The sequence below is a fragment of the Hippocampus guttulatus genome, chromosome 4 (assembly GCF_054856545.1).
Source record: "Hippocampus guttulatus isolate MCC_2025c chromosome 4, RoL_Hgut_1.0, whole genome shotgun sequence".
Classification (NCBI taxonomy): Eukaryota; Metazoa; Chordata; class Actinopteri; order Syngnathiformes; family Syngnathidae; genus Hippocampus; species Hippocampus guttulatus.
Window position 1 is genome coordinate 24,726,916 of NC_141264.1, and position 20,947 is coordinate 24,747,862.

General features: G+C 43.3%; 1 protein-coding gene across 2 annotated transcripts; it reads left to right on the forward strand.

Annotated features, from left to right (window-relative positions):
• Positions 1–1,645: 1,645 nt before the first annotated feature.
• On the forward strand, positions 1,646–18,204 carry LOC147206873 (uncharacterized). Of its 2 annotated transcripts, XM_086108896.1 has the most exons (33): positions 1,646–1,866; positions 3,583–3,857; positions 3,949–4,063; positions 4,147–4,320; positions 4,416–4,522; positions 4,631–4,768; positions 6,199–6,350; positions 7,924–8,000; positions 8,084–8,147; positions 8,219–8,263; positions 8,411–8,629; positions 8,759–8,845; positions 8,924–8,994; positions 9,268–9,768; positions 10,391–10,548; positions 10,703–11,575; positions 11,828–11,873; positions 11,982–12,084; positions 12,158–12,320; positions 12,471–12,528; positions 12,623–12,763; positions 13,725–14,076; positions 14,217–14,722; positions 14,828–14,980; positions 15,250–15,425; positions 15,541–15,634; positions 15,807–15,884; positions 15,982–16,116; positions 16,185–16,297; positions 16,506–16,578; positions 17,121–17,375; positions 17,721–17,766; positions 17,901–18,204. In XM_086108896.1, exons 2-33 carry the CDS (start codon positions 3,652–3,654, stop codon positions 17,996–17,998), a joined length of 5,577 nt encoding a protein of 1,858 aa, XP_085965022.1. In that variant the 5' UTR covers positions 1,646–1,866; positions 3,583–3,651; the 3' UTR covers positions 17,999–18,204. The 2 variants fall into 2 exon arrangements, with proteins under 2 accessions (XP_085965022.1, XP_085965023.1); XM_086108897.1 differs by lacking the exon at positions 1,646–1,866 and having other exon boundaries at positions 3,026–3,857.
• The last annotated feature ends 2,743 nt before the right edge of the window (positions 18,205–20,947 follow it).

Genomic DNA, 20,947 nt, shown 5'->3' on the forward strand with positions numbered 1-20,947 from the left:
CCCACGGGGTCAACGCCGCCAAGTAAGGGGAACACCTGCTGTTCTTTCTGAAGAGGACACTTAAACTGAAAATATAGCAATTGGATTCATCTCGGTATTTCTCCCCTTTTGTTTTCTGCTTGCTGCTTCGCTAAATTTCAAATGATCTCTGATGTCTCTTGACATTATTGAGGCACAAGGGGAAAACAAATAGAATAGGACTTGAGTGTGCAAGTCAATCTGCTGTTTACAAATAAACCGTTGAGTCTTTTTACCTGGCTCAAGGATTTATTTACGATGCCGATCTTCCACTTTGGGCTCAAAGCATGACGCAAATATAAAGTCACAATCAGAATCACCTTTATTGGCCAAGTATGTAAAACACGCAAGGAATTTGTCTCAGGTAGGATAGGTTACCCTAGTATTGCAATAACAAGCAACTAACGGTAAACAAAGACATGACATATAAATATTGAAAGATTTTAGCAAGGGTCATGCAAGTTGACACACATGGTTGCCTTTCGCGGGCCACGTAAAATGACGTGGTCGGCCGGATCTGGTCCGGGTCTTGAGTTTGACACGTGTGCTCTATATGTTCCTTGGTGTGACTGAGATTGCGAATGGTTGTTTGTCTATATGTGCCCTGTGATTGGCTGGCAACCAGCTCAGGGTGGAGCCTGCCGATTGCCCGAAGACAGCTGGGATAGGCTTCGGCATGCCCTCGACCCTTGTGAGGATAAAGCGAATCGGAAAATGGATGCGTGGATGTATTTTTTCCCTAAAGGAAACAATTAATGTTTGCTTTAATTTGTCTTATATTATTTCGGAATTGTCCATGTCTTTGTCGGTGTGCCCCTGCCGTAACTTTATTTAGGACAATAAAGGGATCTTGATTCTGGATGGAAAAACAATGACGTAATGACATTGCCTCAAAATACAGTACTTTTAATGCTTTGTCTCTGGGGTTTGCGATAACAGCCTTCAATGTCCAAATCAGTATCATATGATGCAATATAATATCTCCAAAACTTCTTCGTAGTCCAAGTTTCCATGTCAATTCTTCTGAACGCATCTCGGCATTCACGTGCATTCTCAGCCATCTCAGACATTTTCTTGACAAACAGTGACATCTAGTGGTCAACGATAGAAACTCACATCAATTCACCGGAACGCGCAAGACTACTGGAGCGCACACCGTTAACTGTTTAATGTACACTTTTTGCACAGCTTGCTGTTATCGAACCGGGAGCACAGCAGTTGTTTGATCCATATGTTCAAAGAGTCCTCATGCTCATTACATTTTAACAACTGGGACGACGCTTAATTCAACAGACCTTCGCCACTCACATAGTTGAATGGTAAACGAAGCATGAAAATGGATTGTGAGCTTGATTCTAATTTTCCCGGTGAATTAAAAAAATGTGGTGAAACATCTCTACCAATAGGGGAAACGCTCTAGAATTGTAATTGTCGTGAAAACGCGGAAGTACCGTACCTTATTTTGTTTTTAATGATTTCAAAGAGGAGTGACATCAATTTGTAAGAATATGTGAGAAGTGAGTGCATTTATTTGCCTCTTTAGACTCTCAGCCTCCTGCTTCTTTAAATGTGGCGTTAAAAAAACGTCATTAGTTGGAGACCTCAGAGAATTTCTCGGCTTTGAGGCGTGCAGCAAAGCAGCCGAAAAGCATTCAGTTTATACCATGGCGCGTTCGGCAGTTTCGTCCTTCCCGATGCGCCGAGAAAAATACATTATAATTAATTTATAATGTGTTGATCAAATAATACGTTTGAAACGTGTAAAACGCCGGAAGTTGTGCTTGAACAAAAAAGATGAAACACGTGGGGGCAAATCGTTTTAGCCAGCCTCCCTTTCCGGAAACGTGGGTATGTAAAACACCCTCCTTTTGTGATTACATTTATTTTATATGTTAGTAAATATACATTTCCAAAACTGTCGGATAAAGTGTGTCACGATGTAAGCTAGGTGGCTTCGCCTGTTTAGTAAATTAGACCTTGGTTAAGTTTTTAGCAACAGGCTCTTGAAGTTTTGCAATCCAGATAGGTTGCTGGAATATCCAGATGTTGTATGTTCGACGTAAAAGACATTCTGTTGGTTGGTTAATTAATTCAAATGCCGCATAATGAGTAGGCTACTTATTTTCAATTAATAGGAATTTCAGTTGTCTTGTTTTGTCACGATGTTTTAGCTTTGCATTTTTGTTCCTTTTCACAGAAGTGTCATGATGCTCCGATCGTCGAATTGTCCAGCACTTCCGTGCGGCTGTTATTTTGTGACGTCAGTGTGAAGTAGATCGGCGATCTAGTTGAATAAATGTATTAAGTCGAAAAAAAAAATAGAATGGCAGCCATTGACTGGTTTTACTCTGACGTCAATTACTTCCGGGTGGCAAAAGCCTGCACTTTCTCAGTGGCACTAAAAAGTAAACACTTTCATGTCTTGACGAAGTGATTGACAAACCAGAGTTGGTGGCTTTTATGATCATTTTAGCCTTCTTCTCCACCACTGTTGTTTGAATGTGTTCGGTGTCAGTCGGAAGATGTTGCACGAGGTACATTGCTTCAAAACCAGTCAGAACGCAGACCACAATCTACATTTAAACAGGTCAGTTTTTATTAAAGATTTATGGAAGCGTATTGCCGCCACAACCCAAAACATCACGTTTTTAAGATGCGTCATTAATCACACAAATCGTTTCAACACTTCGCCTTATTTGTTTTTCAAATATGTTAGGTATTTAGCGTAGCATTTTCCCCATTCCACGGGGTATGGAGTTGCGCATGCGCGGGTCAAACGCAGCATTTTCCAATGCCGCGGGGTATTGATGTGCGCATGTGCGGGTAAAAAAATATTTACTAGGATCTTTATTTTTCTTGATGATACAAGTTTAATAAGAATGGTATATTTGTATAGTTTGTGTACTGTGGTGGTGGGTGGGGAGGCATGTGCGGGTAAAAAAATATTTACAAGGATCTTTATTTTTCTTGATGATACAAGTTTAATAAGAATGGTATATTTGTATAGTGTGTGTACTGTGGTGGTGGGTGGGGAGGCAAGCATACCCTATTGACCGTATATGCTCATTCCTTCCGCATCCACAGACCCTGAGGCATTATGGGAACCAATCCTCTACGGAAATCATGTAATGGAGACAGAATAACACCATAACATTACGAGTCAGTTTGATGTTACAGGTTTATGTAAAAATGAAACGAGAATTTAAACCTAAATACATACTGCAGGTGAAAACGCAAACATTTCAAAATGATTAAACGTAAATGCAGTTAAAAGTTGAATACAAGTGAACTGCACTTAAAAATGCACTGTAGTGGATTTAGAAAAGTTGAAGCCACTGTGACATTGCTGTATTGGTAATTTGACCTTAATTCATTTATTCTGATGCATACCGCTAGAGGGAGACAATGTAACATTATTAGTACTCGAGTCGTGAAAGACTTATGAGTACAGTATCACTTAGCTAGATAGACCCATCAGTTTCACATTTCTGCGTATTTAATTTACCAATGTCAAAAATATATGCAGTTACCAAGACTTAATAGCATTGCATGACTTATTTTCAGGAATAAGGAGTTTTGCCATCGCTGATCATTTTTCATCAATTAAGTCGCTGTGCTACTGCTGAGGTGAAGATGAAGAAATTATTTGCCAACTTCTCCAACAAGGTGCGAGCACCAAGTAGTGCACCAGACAGCGGTGGTCCAACCACTGCTGGCTACAAGGTGAAAAAAAGGAAGATGGAAAATTTGCACAAGGCTGCCTGGATGGGTGATGTGGGCAAGCTGCGATGGCATGCCATGTGCAATAATGACGTTAATAAGGTTGACAAGCACAATAGGTAAGTGAGTGCCAAAAAACGACGTCACAGATACAGATAAATGCGGTCAGAAAAACTCCTGCTCGGCAGAAACATTCTCACGCATTAACAGAACTGCACTTCACCTGGCTTGCGCCAACGGACATGCTGGGGTGGTGGATTTCCTCCTCAGTAAACAAGCCAAGATCAATCTATTCGACAGCCAAAAGAGGACCGCCTTGATGAAGGTGAGCCGAGACCCCAAGACAATTTCATTCCCGATGCATTTTGATTGTCACCAGTGGCTGTCGATTTATCTTCATGCTTTCAGGCGGTGCAATGCCAGAATGATCTGTGTGTGAACATTCTGCTGGAGAACAAAGCTGATCCCGACCTGATGGACGCAGATGGAAACACAGCCCTCCATTTGGCCGCCAAAATCCCGTCACTCTCCTGCGTCATCATGCTCGTGAAGAAGAACGCTGACCTGAATGTGATAAATCTGGTGATTCTCTCCTCGTCCATTCCAAACACGCATGACATTAAAATGCAGCATACTTTGCGCGAGTAAGCTCCGATGACTGTGATTTCATTTTGAAGAAAGGCCTTTCACCCTTGACTATGGCAGTCCGTGGAGACCACATCGCAGTGACCGAGTTTCTCTTGAGGAAAGGCGCTGATGTTAATATTTTAGACAAACACCAAAGGTTGGTGCAAAACGATGACACACAAATCCAGCCTGTAATTTAAGAAAATCTCAACATGTTAAAAGTGGTTACTTTGTTTGTGCACCGGTCCCTAAAATAAACCACCAGGTCACCATTAATGATCGCTGCAGCCAATGGACAAATGGACATGGTGCGAATGCTCTTATTGTTTAAAGCCGATTTTACACTGATGGATAACAAAGGACTATCGGCTGAGGATCACGCTGTGGCGAATGGCCATCGACCGTAAGTTCACGTTCTTGTCCTTACTCACATTTTTCAAGATGTATTTTCTTCCAATCTTTTTCTTCAAATCTTACAGTGGAACAATTTCATTTTAAGGTTATTTAGAGTAGAACTGAGACCAATTTTTGAAAAAATTGTGCAGTTTGATTTTACTATGGTGCCTTGAGATACAAGTTTAATTTGTTCCGTGATCACACTTGTAACTCAAAACACTCGTATCTCAAATCATCTTGCCCAATTGAAATGAATGGAAGTGCCGTTAATTGGTCCCACTTGCCCAACATCATGGTATTCTACAATACATACAAAAATACAGTAATGACATTATTCAATGGAATGTAAAAAAGAAAATCGTGTTTGCCGCATTATTTACTTGAGTGCAATGGCCATTATTGTGCCCTGCGATTGGCTGGCAACCGATTCAAGGTGTCCACCGCCTACTGCCCGAAGACTGCTGGCATAGGCTCCAGCACCCCCCGCGAACCGAGTGTGGATGAAGCGGTTCGAAAGATGAATGAATGAATGAATGGCCATTGTGCTGCTCTTTCTCATGTGCTTGCCTTGACCTTTTCGGGCCAGTAAAATGTAGACATACGTATTTTCAGAGAATATCTCAGCTCATCATCAAGTCACACCGATTATTAGTTGTTCACCGCATAGGATGAAGAATAGAAGAATATATGCCTCTCATTTTTATTATTATGTCATCTGTTACCATGTGTTGCTCCTCTGTTTGGGTTGAAAGATTTGTTGCTTAAAGGGTTATAACACCAAGACACCGATGCTATTCATTGCCGTCCATGGTGTTTCCCGTTATGTGTTAGTCTCACACTTTAAAAGGAAAGTTACGTGGTTGTTATAAAAAGACATGTAATTCTCTGTTTTATGTTTAATTTGACAGTAAACTTGAACTGGGAGCAGCAATAAACCGCCTGAAGCCTGTTAATTGAAGAATTGTTCACTATCTGCCAAACTGCTGCTTGTTTAAGTGAGTTGAATTGAGTTCACTGAAACCATACAGCATTTGTGTCTCAAGCTTTTGCATGCAAGTCAAGGCAAAAATAAAATAAAAAATCGACCGAGCAACTGCTCGTATCTCCAAACACTCGTAAGTTGGGTCACTGCTATCTCAAGGCACAACTGCACAACATTTTAGTTTTATTATGCAGCGGTTAACTTACTTTTACACTTGTTTGACGGTCAAAGAATGCTAAAATGTTGCTAAAACATGACTTGTCGCTTTTCTTTGACCCACATTGTTTGGGGAAATTTTTACCCTGAATTGGAACAAATCGGAACTCGACAAGCTTGTGTTGGGTTCACCCTCAGCAGTTCCACTGTGTTAGTCTGTGTGTTGTTGAACCTCTTCTCCTGCGAGGCATTTAGACCCATAACATGGCGACAATGTCAGTTCCGTGACTCTGTTATAGCTGTGCCCTCCTTATTACTGAGCACGGAACCAAAAGGAACCAGGCGCTCTCCCGGGCACCTGCAGCTGTATGTGACGAGACCATCAAATTCGAGCCGCATCACCCATCCGAAGCCCTCGAAGCTTGGGAAGGACCATCCACTAGCAAAGATGGTGATGCTTTTACATGACCTTACATTACTAAATTCCTTGTGTGTCATCACTTAGTTTGAACTGGAGTGGAGTGTTTGTCACAGCGATGTGTAGTGTTTACAAAAGCAGTAAAAGTATTTAAGAATTACAAGGCAAACTACCAATCGATCGCGTTCCGTGTACGTCATCAAAAGCTGCGCGCACACAATTGGTGTCAAAGAACGACAGAGTTACGCGTTTCGATTTTGTTTGTTGCAGTTTGAAGTTTTAGTATTTCAGTAATTTCAGAAATAATCAACACGCCAAGCTGTCGTGTGTACGGGTGTGCACATCGAAGTGGAAATGGGATAACATTTTTCTGAATTCCAAAAGAAAATCGGCCGTTTCAAAAACACTGGGAGAGCCTGTGGCTGCAGCCTATTAAACGTACAGACTGGAACGCGGACATCAGGAATGGCCGCGTTTGCGGTGGTCATTTCATTTCTGGTTAATTGTCGTGGCCATTTTGTTTCACCAAACCTCTATTTATTGAAATGTTGAGTAAGTGGGCCGCAACTGTGGAATAATGGCAAGGTGTGTTTGTTACTACTACTGCTAGCTAGCTAGTTCGTAACTGGTAACTAACTCATGTTGCTAAGAGCTTCTGTTCATGTCGCCCAAGGTCTGTTTTGCCCTCCTTGCAGAAAAAAAAAAAATGCGCCGCGGGTTGTTATTAATTTTATGTGTCCATTTTAAAAATATGACGTCTAGTGGAATCTCCTCCGTTGACTCATTTTCAATTAATTGTCATGCAGTATTTTATTTTATTTATGTTAATCGCCGGCAGGCGGGATTACTCAAACCGTCAAATCGTATCGAAAGCTAGCTTTCTTTTTTTCCATATCGGCCTACAGACTTAAATTTGAGGCATATAGTGATACGCCGACGACGTTTCATCACATTTATTTGACGCAGAAGAAAATGATACGGTGGCAAAATGAGTGTCGCCTAACGGTGGTGAGGAAGTTGGTGACACGGGAGCTGTCCACCGCGTTGAGCCAGCCGTTCGTTGCGGCGTTACCTTGGGTATCCGGTAACCAAATTTAAAAAACAGCCAGACGAGACTCGCACTGCAAAGTTGGATTTCATAACGGTTAAATTGATGTGTGCATGGTCACATATCACATATTTGAAAGCATCCAAAGACTCGCAGTCTCTCGTGAAAAAACTGCGTGTCTCCACTCGCGGGATATTGAGCCAACGGACACCGGGCCACTTTCAAACGTCTTCCTCTCACTCTGTAATCCCAAAAGGATCATAAAGTTCCTTTCCATGTGATTATGGCAGTTTTTAAAAGTAGTTTTCACGATGCTCTCCACGGTTAGTCCGCCTGCATTTGCGTTTTCAAACCCCCACCATTCTGCACCAACAAATCACGATGACGTCAGATTTGCTAAGAAAACTGGAAAGGAGTTTATTGGACAAACAATTTTCTATTCCTTGATGTATTTGGTCAAGACCGTTGAATTATGCTTTCATTTTAGTCTTTTCACGAGCGTTAAATGACATAATCTTCAGGCAATGTAGACCTTACTGCTTTTGATTTGTTTAACAGGTATCTTTTCACCGATTGCTGAACTTGTTGGGGCAAGAGCTGAGCATTGTATAAATGAGGAACTTCAACCAAAAGAGGTAAGCCTAACATAAGAATACAGGCTAACTATAGCCAAATGAATGAAAAGAGAAAAAAAAATCCACTCCCTCCCCTTCACTAGACTGACCTGAACAAATGGGGGCTGCTTTTAAGCAAATGTGAAGAAGAAAGCCTCGAAAAGCTTGGTAAGTCTGTTTGATTTTTATTTCCTAGCATGCATCATTGACTTTAACATCCTACTTGGTTTGGTTGACAGAACTTATGGAAGAGCTAGGTCTTGGACGATTTGACTGTAATGAAGGTAACTCTTAGAAATGTAAAATTGCAGCCTTAGTTGAAACACAAACAATTGTTTCAGTGGTTGCCCCACCAACAGCCAAATCCATCGCACGTTTCATCACTAAATGAAGGCACCTTGTGCCTGTGTTTCTTTGCACTTGAAAATCAGAGATGGACAAATCTAGCAATGCCAGTCATGGAAATCTGCCTGCATGCAAAGAGGAATTTCAGCCCAGTCCATCGCTTAAAGAAGAGGTGGTTTATGTGTCTCCAAAAGTGCCCTTTGCTCTGCCAGTAACAATCAGCCCGGATGACACAAAGGTTGTCGCATCTCCTACTTCACCTGCACATCTCCATTCCCCAAATGTGATTCTTCAAGAGAGCGACGGTAAAACTCAACAGGCCTTTCGTTTCCTGATTTGCACTTCACTATTAAATGTGCACACCGTTAAAACAGGCCACCAGTACGGGCTTGTCTTTTTTAATTGACTGTTGTCATTCAATTGCACTTCTTCAGAATCAGATTGGGACGAAGACAGTTTGATTTCATTTTGTAATGAGACCAAAACAGACAAACGGCAGCTTCGGGAAGCACTTAGAGGAGGTAAAAACACTCGCCGTTTCTTGGCCGTCTGAGTAGTGAGTGCATGGTCTCAATGTAAAGGTCTCACCTCTCCTTAAGGCGGCAATGAAGTCTCAACACTGGAAAGTGACGGCAAAAATATTTTTTCTTCTGACAAGCTGCACCAACAGGTGATCACGTCACCAACACACAAGTCTATTTTGAATGCTGCGTGAGGCACATGACATGCTATACATCATTGTCAAAAAGTTCTTGTTTTTAAGGATACGATCTTGTCACCCAGTGCACTTCTCAAGCCCACATGTGACATGTATTCTGAACCAATCTTAAGATCGTATCAAGTTGTATCCATGTATGAAATGGATTTTGCAGACATATTTTATGCATTAAGGTAAAAGCTTGTTTTCCTGGTCCGTCTTGTTTTGCCACCCCCACCTTATAAGGAGGCAGCTCTACGTGGGATCTGCAATGAGAAACCTAGTGAAGAAGAAGAAGAGGAGGAGGAGGAGAAATCCATCTTAAGTAATGTTGTTCAAAGTTTTAGGGGGATGTTTAATGTACTGTCCAAATCAGTAAGCATTAATGAAGAAAAGCAGGGTGACGCCACCTCGCCATACGAAGAGTCAAGCGATGAAGAGGATGTGCAGTCTCTTCGGTCAGTTCATCTACCCCACCATTGGCTATCTGCATCAGAAGACTTTGTGGTGGAATCCTCTGGTAGGGCCCTGGAAGATGAGAAGATACCAGAATGTCAGTTGCTCGGTCGTGAGAACATCATGCTTCGGGAAGCAGAAGCACCACCCCGGAGTGAGACTCCAGAGTCGCTCACCAAGAAGAAGGAGAGCAGTGTCGACTTTGTCATCACAGGTTTCCCTGCTGGTCACGATACAGCCGACGACACCAAAGTTGGACCTTTTCACAGCATTCAGTTAGAAGAACCTGAGGTAAGGTCGATATTCCCTTTACAGTGGTGCGTTATGATATGAGTTGGCTTCCGTAGGTCAAAACATTTGTATCTCAGATCATCTTTCCCCATTGAAATGAGTGGAAATGCCTTTAATCTGCCCCCCCCCCTCCCTCCAAAAACCCAAAAGATTCTCTGTTTTCCCATTTGTCTCTGAATATCCGTTGCTCAAAGGGTTCGAAAATTGCAACTATCAATACAAATCGTTAGCATGAAAATGATTTGTTAGCATTAAGATAGCGGCTCATTCTTCGGGCGCTCTCTGGTTGTTTTAAATACACAACGTGTAATTGTCTCTTGTGATTGCCTGGCAACCAGTTCAGGGTGTACCCCCGCCTACTGCCCTACTGCCTACTGCAACTGGGATAGGCTCCAGCACGTATATTTAGTTTGACTAAGTGGGAGTGGCGTGAAACGGCATGAAGCATCTCTTTGTGTCTCACGTGACCACCGTAGTAGTAGACGCTGTTGCCTTCCATCCCCACACTGGAGCTGTGTCGTCCATGTGATAAATTTACTTCAGAGGTTGCAAGTCATCAATGTCAAAGTATTCAATAGATACAAAACAGACCCTTCTCTTTATTGCTACGTCTTATTTTCAGGTGGCCCACGAGACTCCTTGGATAATGGCGAATCTCGGTGCTCCCTCTGACGCAGGTGGAAGGGCATCAGAGGGGCCTACAAATGAGCAACCTGAGACCAGGTTAGCCGATCGAACTGAACCCTCTCAACAAGTAGAGAAAGCTGTCACCTCTCAGAGGTATGCATCATTTTCCATGTGCCCCTTTCACATTACACTTGATTTCCATTCATGTTTACAATGATTTATACATCTGCCAAGTGCAAAAAAGTGTGAGGTTTTGTACGTGCGATATGTTAAAAAACGATTGTTGACTTATCTATTCGGGCGGCAGTGTGGAATCACAACTCGCACATGAGCTGTCCTTGGACATCAGACTCGATGGCCAGGCAGAAGAATCTCAACTCGCACATGAGCTGTCCTTGATCATCAGACCCGATGGCCTGGCGGAGGAATCACAACTCACACATGAGCTGTCCTTGGACATCAGACTTGATGGCCAGGCAGAAGAATCTCAACTCGCACATCAGCTGTCCTTGAACATCAGACCCGATGGCCTGGCGGAGGAATCACAACTTGCACATCAGCTGTCCTTGAACATCAGACCCGATGGCCATCCAGAAGAATCACAACTCCCACATCAGCTGTCCTTGAACATCAGATCCGACGGCCTGGCAGAAGAATCACAACTCACACACAAGCTATCCTTGAACATCCGACCCGATGGCCTGGTGGAAGAATCACAACTTGCACATCAGCTGTCCTTGAACATCAGACCCGATGGCCATCCAGAAGAATCACAACTCCCACATCAGCTGTCCTTGAACATCAGATCCGACGGCCTGGCGGAGGAATCACAACTCACACATGAGCTGTCCTTGAACATCAGACCCGATGGCCATCCAGAAGAATCACAACTCCCACATCAGCTGTCCTTGAACATCAGATCCGACGGCCTGGCAGAAGAATCACAACTCACACACAAGCTATCCTTGAACATCAGACCCGATGGCCATCCAGAAGAATCACAACTCGCACATCAGCTCACCTTTGACATCAGACCCGATGGCCAGGCAGAGGGCAGCTCCCAGCTGACTGTGGTTAGCGAGGCACGTGGCCTCCGAGTCTTTCAGAGCAACGGTGGAATCTGCAGGGATCTCTTTGGGTTTGACGGCACCTTAAGCGATCTGTCGGAAGATGACAGAAGGTATTTGTGCCCGCATGCGTTGTCTATGAATGTATAGGTTACACTGGATGTATATGTTCAGACAAACACGACTATGTCATAAAAAAAAAATTGTACATTTTTTTGAAACCGACATGGAAAGCATGTTTTTAGATGTTTTTACGGGACAGTGAGACATTATGCCAGTTCACGATGCCGTTTGAACAGAAAGTAATTTGCGAGGCAAAGTGCAATTTCCGCAGTAGCCGCTCTTTTTCTGTTTGTCGACGCCAGGTGGCAATCGGCGGAATGTCTGAAAAGATCACCGAGCACCCTCACGGTAAGTTCTCAAGTGTTCAAAAGTTCTCATTATTTTTCGCTGTCCCATAAGTCTGTTTTAGGCCAAAGTTCCAAGTGTGTGAATGGCATGCCCTTTTTCTTTCATCAGACCACTGAAGATGATGAGATATCCAAAGATACCGATGATGCCGGCATTTCAGAAGACTCCGACATTGCCCTCCACGTTCGGAAACTGGATGCAGTCACCACAGGTACTGTGAATTGGAAAGCCAAATGACGTTTTACTCCTCTATTTCTGGTATGTACCATGTTGATATTCCTCAGACTCCAGAAGTAAGAAGAATCTGTGGGACTTCGATGAGCGCTACTTGCTGAAAGCAAGTGGTCATCATAGCGCTCTAAGACAGAGGCTGAGACAACTGGAAATTGCAAATCGTGTCTTGGAGCAAAGCAACATGGAGTTGAAAATTGATGTCGCAAACCTCACGTAACAACTGCTTCGTTTTCTCTTCACTAAGTGTATTCTGCCCGAAAATGAAATGTTATCTTTTGCCTAAATGCAGTACCTTTGATTTCAATAATAGCCTTTTGTGAAATTAATTAGCGGCATTGACTTCTGGACATATTTGCTCATCAGAGTTCAGCTGACAATGGCCATGAATACCATTGTGTCGAATGAAAGTGTCATTAAGAAGGTGAGAAATAGCAGCATCGGCTGAGTAGTTTTTTTGTTTTTTGTTTTGTTTTGACTTTTTTTTTTTTTTTTTGGAATGTTTTTCACGTGCCCAGCTTGAGGAGGATCGGAATCAGGCCGAAATGCTTTTGGCGCAGAATCATAACACGCTGAATGCACTACATCAGAAGGTCAACAGTCAACAGGTCAAGCAGAAAGAGACGGAAGAGGAGTGCAAAAGGAGCAAAAGTAACGAGGTAATTGTCACTTCATTTAAATGTGTCTGAATAAACTGTTCTGAAATTGCCTCACAGTTCCAAGTTTATTAGGATCCCCGTTGGGTCTTCACCAAGGTGAAGACACTTCTTTTTAGATTGAAATAAACGAACAACAACAACCACAACGATCAATCAATTCATGAACTACATCAAGAGTTTTTATTTTCATAGTCAACTGGCGGACATGAACATCACATTTCGACTAATTGTGGCTTGTTTTGATTCCTTTTGGAATCTCTGTTTATTATCTGTCCTGCCAATAGGTTCCTGCTCTCTACAGTCCATTACCGTCCTCTTCGTGCATTTGTTCAAATAAAGTGCACCTCGATGGCTTGTCGTGTGCCAGAGTTTTGTCTAGCATTTGTTGGTTTGAGCTTTGACAGAAAATTATCTGCAATAATAAACAGAAATGTCACAAGACTACCTGCCAGTCTTTGATGACATCATCCATCACGGCCACTTGCATCCACCCAACAGTTCTTTCTATCGTGCAGAACTACTGTGGTTCTGCGCCTTTTGAAGTTTGTCCACAGTTTGTTTTTGGGCAGTAGTTGAGACAAGACAAAAGTAAAGGCTGCAATACAAGTTTGACCATGTAATATAATCATGCCTATCATGTCAAAGCTTTAAGGCATACAAAGCTGCATTGAGATTTGTTTGAGCGACAGATTGGTATTAGCCACAGAAAGTTAGCTTTTGACATGTGGTACAGACTTGATTTTCTTTTATTTTTGGGAGTGTGTGGCGCCTTTTAATGAGACAGGACAGTCTCCTCAAAGCAGGTAGACGTTTGCCTTGCGTCATACTTGCTGTAATTCTTCATCCTTGAGCTGTTTTGACGACACACAGACATATTATTAAGACACCAGGAAAGAACTTCCAAACTTTGTGAAAACATGCACGATACGTCTCCTGTAAGTGCAACTCTCTTAACTTTCAGGAGCAACTGAGAACCGAACTTGAGGTCTTACAGACCGACAGCAGCACCAAACAGAGAGACCTCGCCGAGGAGAATGAGGACCTCAAGGACCAGGTCGAAGATCTTCGGCACGAACTCAGACTTGTACAGCACAATGAGAACCAAAATGCCATGGACTGGAACAATACGATTACCTCATTAAAGTATGAGCTCAAACTAGCGACTGACCGCCTGGAGACGGAGCAACAGGCCCACAACAACTTAGCGGCTGAGGCTCAGTTGACCCACGCCCGCCTGACTGAGGCTGAGCGAGCTCGGTCGGAAATGGAGAAAGCTCTGCTTCAAGAGAAGGATGAACACCAGCGGCATGCGAGTCAGTTTTTGCGCCTCTGCTCTTGCGGCGGGTCGACTTGTCTTATTAACTCATTCAGTACCAGCCAATTCTGGACCAAGTCTGAAAAGACGTTTAAAGACGTCTTTGGGAGTGAATGAGTTAGGTTTGTTTCTTTCCAGGCGAAGTATCCTGTCACCGCGAAGCCGTCAACAAACTGTCCCTGAAGCTGTCCAAGATGAAGGCGCACGCAAACACCATGGAGAGCGACGCGCGTCGATACGAGGTCCAGATGGTCGAGAAGACCATGCAGCTGAACAGCGTGCAGCGCGAGAGTGAGCAGACAGCTTTGCACGTCAAGGAGCTGGAAGCCGCTCTGCAGGCCGAGAAGGAGCTGGCTGCTCGAGTCGCATCGCGCCAAGGGAGCGCTCAGGAGCAGCTAAACCAATTTCAGAACGAAGCCACGTTGCTGCGGCAGCGGCTGGAGGAGGCGCAAAGCAAAACCGTTGCAAATGAGACTGCTTTGACAGACGCCCAAAAGGGTTTCAATGACACGTTGTTTAAGGTTCGCGCCGATTGCGAGGAAAGGGTGCAACAAGCGCAGGTGGGGCTCAAGGAGCTCAACTGTAAGGTGACTGAACTCGAAACTCTCGTTCGTAAATTAGAGCGGGAGAAAACGGAGAGACAGGTAAGATCAGTAGTGGATAAAAGGAGCCAGCAACTTTTTTTGTGTGTGTAAATGACCTGATGCAGTAATTCTGACTTGGTCTGGAATTTGTTTCTGGGGTCACAGACATGTCAGAGGCAGCTGCAGCAGGAGTTGGATGACTCATTAAAGAAGCTCTCAAAGTGTGAAGCTTCTTTGGAATTCAGCACACGGTATCGCACCGATTTGGAGGAAGAGAAAACTCGGCTCCTCCATGACATTGAAAAGCTTAAAGGAAAGGTAAAGCAAATTTGCCGGATTTGTCGGTGTAGCTGCATCACTTGCCAAACGTTGAAGTGCTGGTATTGTGGGGGGGGGGGGGGGGATACACTTTCTCTGAATAGAAGCTGGCATTGTGGGGTGGTGGGGGTGGGGGGTTGCTTGAGACAGTGGAATCGCAGCTCATTGGGCATGAGCAGGCGCAGAAAGCAAACAGAATTCTTGGAAACAGACAGCTGCAAATGGAAGTTCAAACAGTTTGCTGAAAATGCCCCTGGGTTAAAATTTAGCTGCAGGAAAGGGAAGCCCAATGCATTCAAGCGGAGAAGCAAATGATGGAGCGAGCAAGTCTTTTGGACGAAAGAGAAAAAGAACTGAGCATTGCAGCGCGGAAACAGAAGGAAGCTCAGGCTGCTGCGGTCGCGTCTAACGATATCACCAAACGGCTTGAGGAGGATGTGCAAAGGTAAAGCGGGCACACCAACAACACACAACCCGCCCGGTGACGGATCGGTCAATGAAACGACCGTCCTTGTGTGTTTTGTTGACCCAAAATGTCACGTCACTGTCTGCCACGTTAGATTGGAGCTCAACAACATCAGGCTGGAGGCTTCTGCAAAGCAACACGCCAACAAATTTGATGCACTTCAGAAGGCGGCCCAGGAGGACGCAAGGGTGAGTGCCGCACGCGTGCGTTGTCTTTTCTCGGCGTCAGCGCCCAACAGGATGCGTCTTCATCCTCAATTCCTGGTTATGGGGAGCAAGGATATGCTTTTTGAATCCCACAGAAAAACTAAAATATAACCTTTATATTGTTAAAAAAAACAAAACCCCCAAAAATCTGTAGATGAGGGCTCAATTGGAGGACTTGGTGACAGATCTTCAAAGCCGGAAGCTTATGCTGGAGGACCAACTCAGCAAAGAGGTGAGCGGCACTTTTGTCACCCTTATTGAACATAGAAATGTTTCAAATAGAATATAACTAATATTGTAGAAATGTTTTTTGTGGTTCTTCTGCTCAGGTGCAAAAGCACAGCGTGTTGTCCAACAGCGCCCAGGACACCCAACTCATGTGGGAAGAGGAACTGAAGAGCCGCTCCAAGTTAGGACTGCGTCTAGCGGAGCTCGAAAAGCAAAAAAATGATATCCACACCCAGGTGGGCGCGAAATTGCATTTGGATCCACTTGAGGATCGTTAGACATGCTCATTGAACACGTCTTTCAGGTGGAAATGGAGAAAAAGAAAGCAGAGGAATTAGCAGAGCAAAAAAGGGCGACAGACTGTCGTCTGGAACAGGAAATGAAGAGAAATTCAGAGATTCAAAAGGAATCGTACAGGTGATCGCAAAGCTCGGCTTCACACTTGTCAAAGATAAATGAACCTTTTGAACATTCATGCTGGATTGCCAGCATCGCTTTGGTTTGTGAATTACTTCAATTGTCATTTGGGTTTGGTGGCTCTTTTATTTCGCTATAAAAATACTTCTTGACGAGGAGTGTCTGTATTCACTTGATTCAATGATCTGTATTTCACTCCTGCATTTAGGCTACAATCTATTGCTAAAATCGCTAAGAGGAAACTGCAGGATCAGCATATGACTGGAGCGGACAAAGAAAAGGTTTGTCCCGCTACTGCAGCGTTTTCACTAATAAACCTGCTCATATATCTGATAGCGCTACATGAATAAAATTGTATTGTAATGTCTTGTATATATTATTATATTACATATTAATTATCAAAGGCAGCACGGTGGGCGACTGGTTAGCATGTCGACCTCACAGTGCAGAGGTTGCAGGGTTCAATTCTGACCGCGGCCTTGCACGTTCTACGCGCGCCCGTGTGGGTTTTCTCCGGGTACTTCGGTTTCCACCCACATTACAAAAACATGCACGGCAGGCTGATTGGACACTTCGAATTGTCCCTAGGTGTGATTGTGAGCGCAAATGGATGTTCGTCTTACGTGTGCCCTGCGATTGGCTGGCAACCAGTTCAGGGTGCCTGAATGGGCTGTCCAAAACACGAACAGCTCACGAATGTATAAATATAAATGAATCGGACAAAAATGGACAAACGCGTTCTTCGCAGGACAGCGACGATATCTCGAAACGGCAAAGCTTGGAGTGTGTTTCAGTGTTGACGGTCTTTTTTTCATTTGTTCAGTTAAGTCGCCAGGTGAACGAACTTCAGGCGCAGCTGGAGAAGGAAGTGTCCTCCCGCAGCCAGTTGGAGAGGACCAAGAGGCAGCTGGAGGAGGAGTTGCTGAGTCTCAGACGTAGCCAAGGACCCCCCTTGGACGGAGGCTGCGTCGCTTCGGCAGCCAACGCAATGGGCCTCCAATACAGATGCCACTGCTCCAAAGCCCTCAGTCCTGTGAATGAAGGACCGAGCTACAGTGTGGAGGACTACCTGGCCAAGGTTGGTGAAGACAGTGTGTCCAAACTTTGCACCGGTTATTTGGTTTCACTTCCTCTTTAGCTCAACATTAGTGACTTTTTCATTGATGGTGCGTCTTTGCAGCGGGGGACTTAGCAGTAATACTGCAGTGTTGGTCGCTCAACTTCTTTCGATTTTATAGATGGTCATTTTTCTTTCGTGTTATGTGATGAAATTGCTCAGTTTAAAATGGCAGGCAGGCTCTTTTGCCACTCGTTAGAATGACGAGTCGCTGCAAAAACAGAAGTGGTTTATTTTCATGGGTACACTGTTGACGATTGACTACGTGGCCATGATTATTGATTCCATTCTGTTGTATCTCTGCAGATGCGGCAAGACCTGGACGAAGCCATGTCAAGAGAATTAGCCAATCGTGAGTACACCTATAAAGCATTAGAACCGCCGATGACAATGTGATTCGTCGGCGCCTTTCTGAACATTCAAGAAGCAACCGCCTTATGAAGAAGAATATAGAAAATGTAACAAAGGTGCGTCGTCCTCCCGCAGCTTCTGTGAAACTGGACATGTCTTCGGCCTGTGTGTCACCCGTGAGTAGAGCAAGGCAACAGTATGCGAATGTACTGAAGAAGAACCATGAGGTGTAACCAGTTTGGAGCAAGACACAATGGACGATCCGAGGAGGAGGTGGTTTGGTTAAAATGCCACCTCAACCCAATTTAGTCCAGCTGCTTCTGGATGGTGTTAGGTCACCGTAGTAATAGTACAGACTGTATTAGAAGACTACATCTACTCCTTTGTAATGAGCATTTTGCAAGTGACATCAAGTTTGAAACTAAACATAAAAAGAACAGCCAAACCAAAAAAATGTCTCAAGTCTCAACATTTATTGGATTTACATTTTCTTTCTGATCTAGATTGTCAGTGGGTGTAACGCAACTCCGATGGAGAGTAAAACCTTCAGTTTGGCCTCATCATGTTGGTGCTCGTTGTACTGAATGTTTTGATGTCTCAATTTCAGTCTGTACTTTTAGATTTAGAAAACCTCATCCAATTGAACAAATGGTATTAACTGAATAGATAAACCTGTGCAATGCAAGAACTGACCAAAGAGAGAGTGGATTGTTCCCCACCCTCCTGCTGAGGTTGACAAGTCTGCATGTACAATTGTGTACCCATGGCAACACATTGTCTTGGAAAGTAGTCGTTTCAAATGGTTTATTCAACATAATTGATTTTATCAACTAGGAATCTGAAATAAACAAATGTAATAGACCGAAACCTTTTGATAATCACTGAGTACAAATCTGATCAGTAATTAGGATACCATACGCTATAGTCTTCAGCTTTTGACTAAAATTTCAGAACAGACCTAAAATGCACTAAACTTTGCGGAGCGCCAACCTGTATAAACTACCAAAAAAAAAAATCCTTATTAAGAGCAAAAAATCCTTAGAACATACCAAAGCATTTTATGTCAAAATAACGGCACAGAAAAAACCCACGAAATTTTCAATGATATTTATTGTAGATCTCCATAATACAATGTCTGGTTAATGTCTAATCATCATTCTACTTAGTGGCATTACTGTGTTCAGAGTTGTATTCCGGAAATGAAAGCATTCGAGTAGACGAGCACCGTTCTGGGCAAAAGCAAACGGAACTACCTGTCAGGGGGGGAACAAAAAACGGAAATTTTCTGAATCCGTATGATTTGTGCGATACGGCCATATACGTAAGATTCACCACAAAATCCGTATGAACTATGGCTAAACCGTATGAGTTGACAGGTATGCTTTTACATGTAACCTCCAAACTTCGGAATGCACGTGTGCCGCTCTTCAATATTGAAGTACTTTTTGCACCACCACTCTGCTTTGCTGCGATTCTTCCGGTCTCTACGTACCTCTTGTTGCACGATGACATCATCATCGAGCTCAGTGGCCACTATTGTGACCATTCTGTTTGGCGCCTTGCAATGGCGACTTACTCTTGCTTGACCAGTAGATGTCGTCTTACTCTTTGTCTAACTGAAAAACTGGAGTTCTTTGAGCCGTTTTACAATATACAGTATACTGTTTTTAGTGTCACAACCATTTTTTTTCTTTTACCAATGATTGGGGTTACCCAATTCAATAATAACGTAAACCAATTATGTTCCCAATTCTTCTGTAAATTCTGCAAAGACGATGGACACTTAAAATTTGAAACTCGGAAGATGTTCGTCCTCCAATTCCAGAAGTGGACGTGAAGGCAAGCCCGCCATAGGTAGCAATGACTCAACGAACCGTCTCGTGGTGGCAACTGACCAAGCCGACGAAGTTGACTCGTCACGTCGACCCGTGCGACACGGCGGGTGAGCAAAATGAATGAGCACATTCTACTACGCCGTCGTTAAAAGACCCCAACACCGCGTGTTTGCTCTCCATCATATTACTTTGACAATAAATGACCTAAATATCTGTCTAAGAAGTGAATTGAAAGCAGTCTACTTCCTTTCCCCCCTTGAAAAAACTTTGACGTTTTAAATGACATCATTCGGTAGAGGCAACTAATAATTTATATGCATAGACGCGTGTGACAATAAAGCCATCGAAATCAATGATATCATGACGCGTCTGAGATTTTCGTCCTTGACTGTTTACTTAGATTTCTTGCAAAACCTGCAAAAAAAAGCCTCACAGAAAGTCACAAAAAGTTTTTGTGGTTGATCATGAAAATGGTCACAACAGCTCGCTCGAGTTTAGAGTTACATTATCGCGACGATCCTGCTCACTTAAGGAAAGTGTGGGTATGTATTCACTCTTAACTCTGTTATTCATATATTTTGGCTTGTGGAAATTATTAGATATATTCGCAAATTATCTAGCTATCGTCCCACTATGCCTTACAAACCGGTTTGCGAATAAAGTATTTGACAGCTTTACTGCTGGGACGCGTCACATGATGTATGAGCGGAGTGGTTCTCAAACTTTTTAGAATACAAAGGGCTCCAGACTTAAGATCTCCAAGTACCACCATAGAGACCAACAATAAAATGCAGCAGCGTAGGCCCAAGTGGTTATCGAAAACAAGACAGCGCGCGCGCCCCCCCCCCCCCCCCCCTAAAGTGAATCTAAAGATATATAAAGATAACATTTTCAAGTAGGCTAGCTGGAATGTTAACACTGTAGCATCAAAACTTGAAACGTCACGTGTCCACATTTAAAACAAGTTTATAATCTCAGAGGGACAGGAATTAATTTATTTAGGTGCATAGTGCATACATGGAAAACTCCCCCGCTATCAATGCTGTAGCCTACAGTTCTATTTTATGTATTCCGACATTTGTCGTACTGTTGTTGTGCATTTTTCTTCCCGAATTCACTTATTGCATATGGTTAACTTCTCTCTATCTAGCTTCTTAAGTTTTCAAACAGTTTAGTGAAAATTGAGGTCAAACGATATGAAAACTTACATAAACTAATTTATTCTTGTCGCTCAAAAGTGGTTCTCAGGCAGGAATTCTTTCACGTACCACTGGAGAAAGCCCACATACAAATATCATCATATGGGCTTTTCTTCTTTGAAAAGTAACACTGGGTCTGAACTAAATC

Coding starts and splice junctions, on each gene's coding strand:
- LOC147206873 (XM_086108896.1), top strand. CDS start 3,652: ATGAAGAAATTATTTGCCAACTTCTCCAACAAGGTGCGAGCACCAAGT. Junction 8,630..8,758: donor GATTCTTCAAGAGAGCGACG/GTAAAACTCAAC, acceptor GCACTTCTTCAG/AATCAGATTGGGACGAAGAC. Junction 12,529..12,622: donor ATGAAAGTGTCATTAAGAAG/GTGAGAAATAGC, acceptor TCACGTGCCCAG/CTTGAGGAGGATCGGAATCA.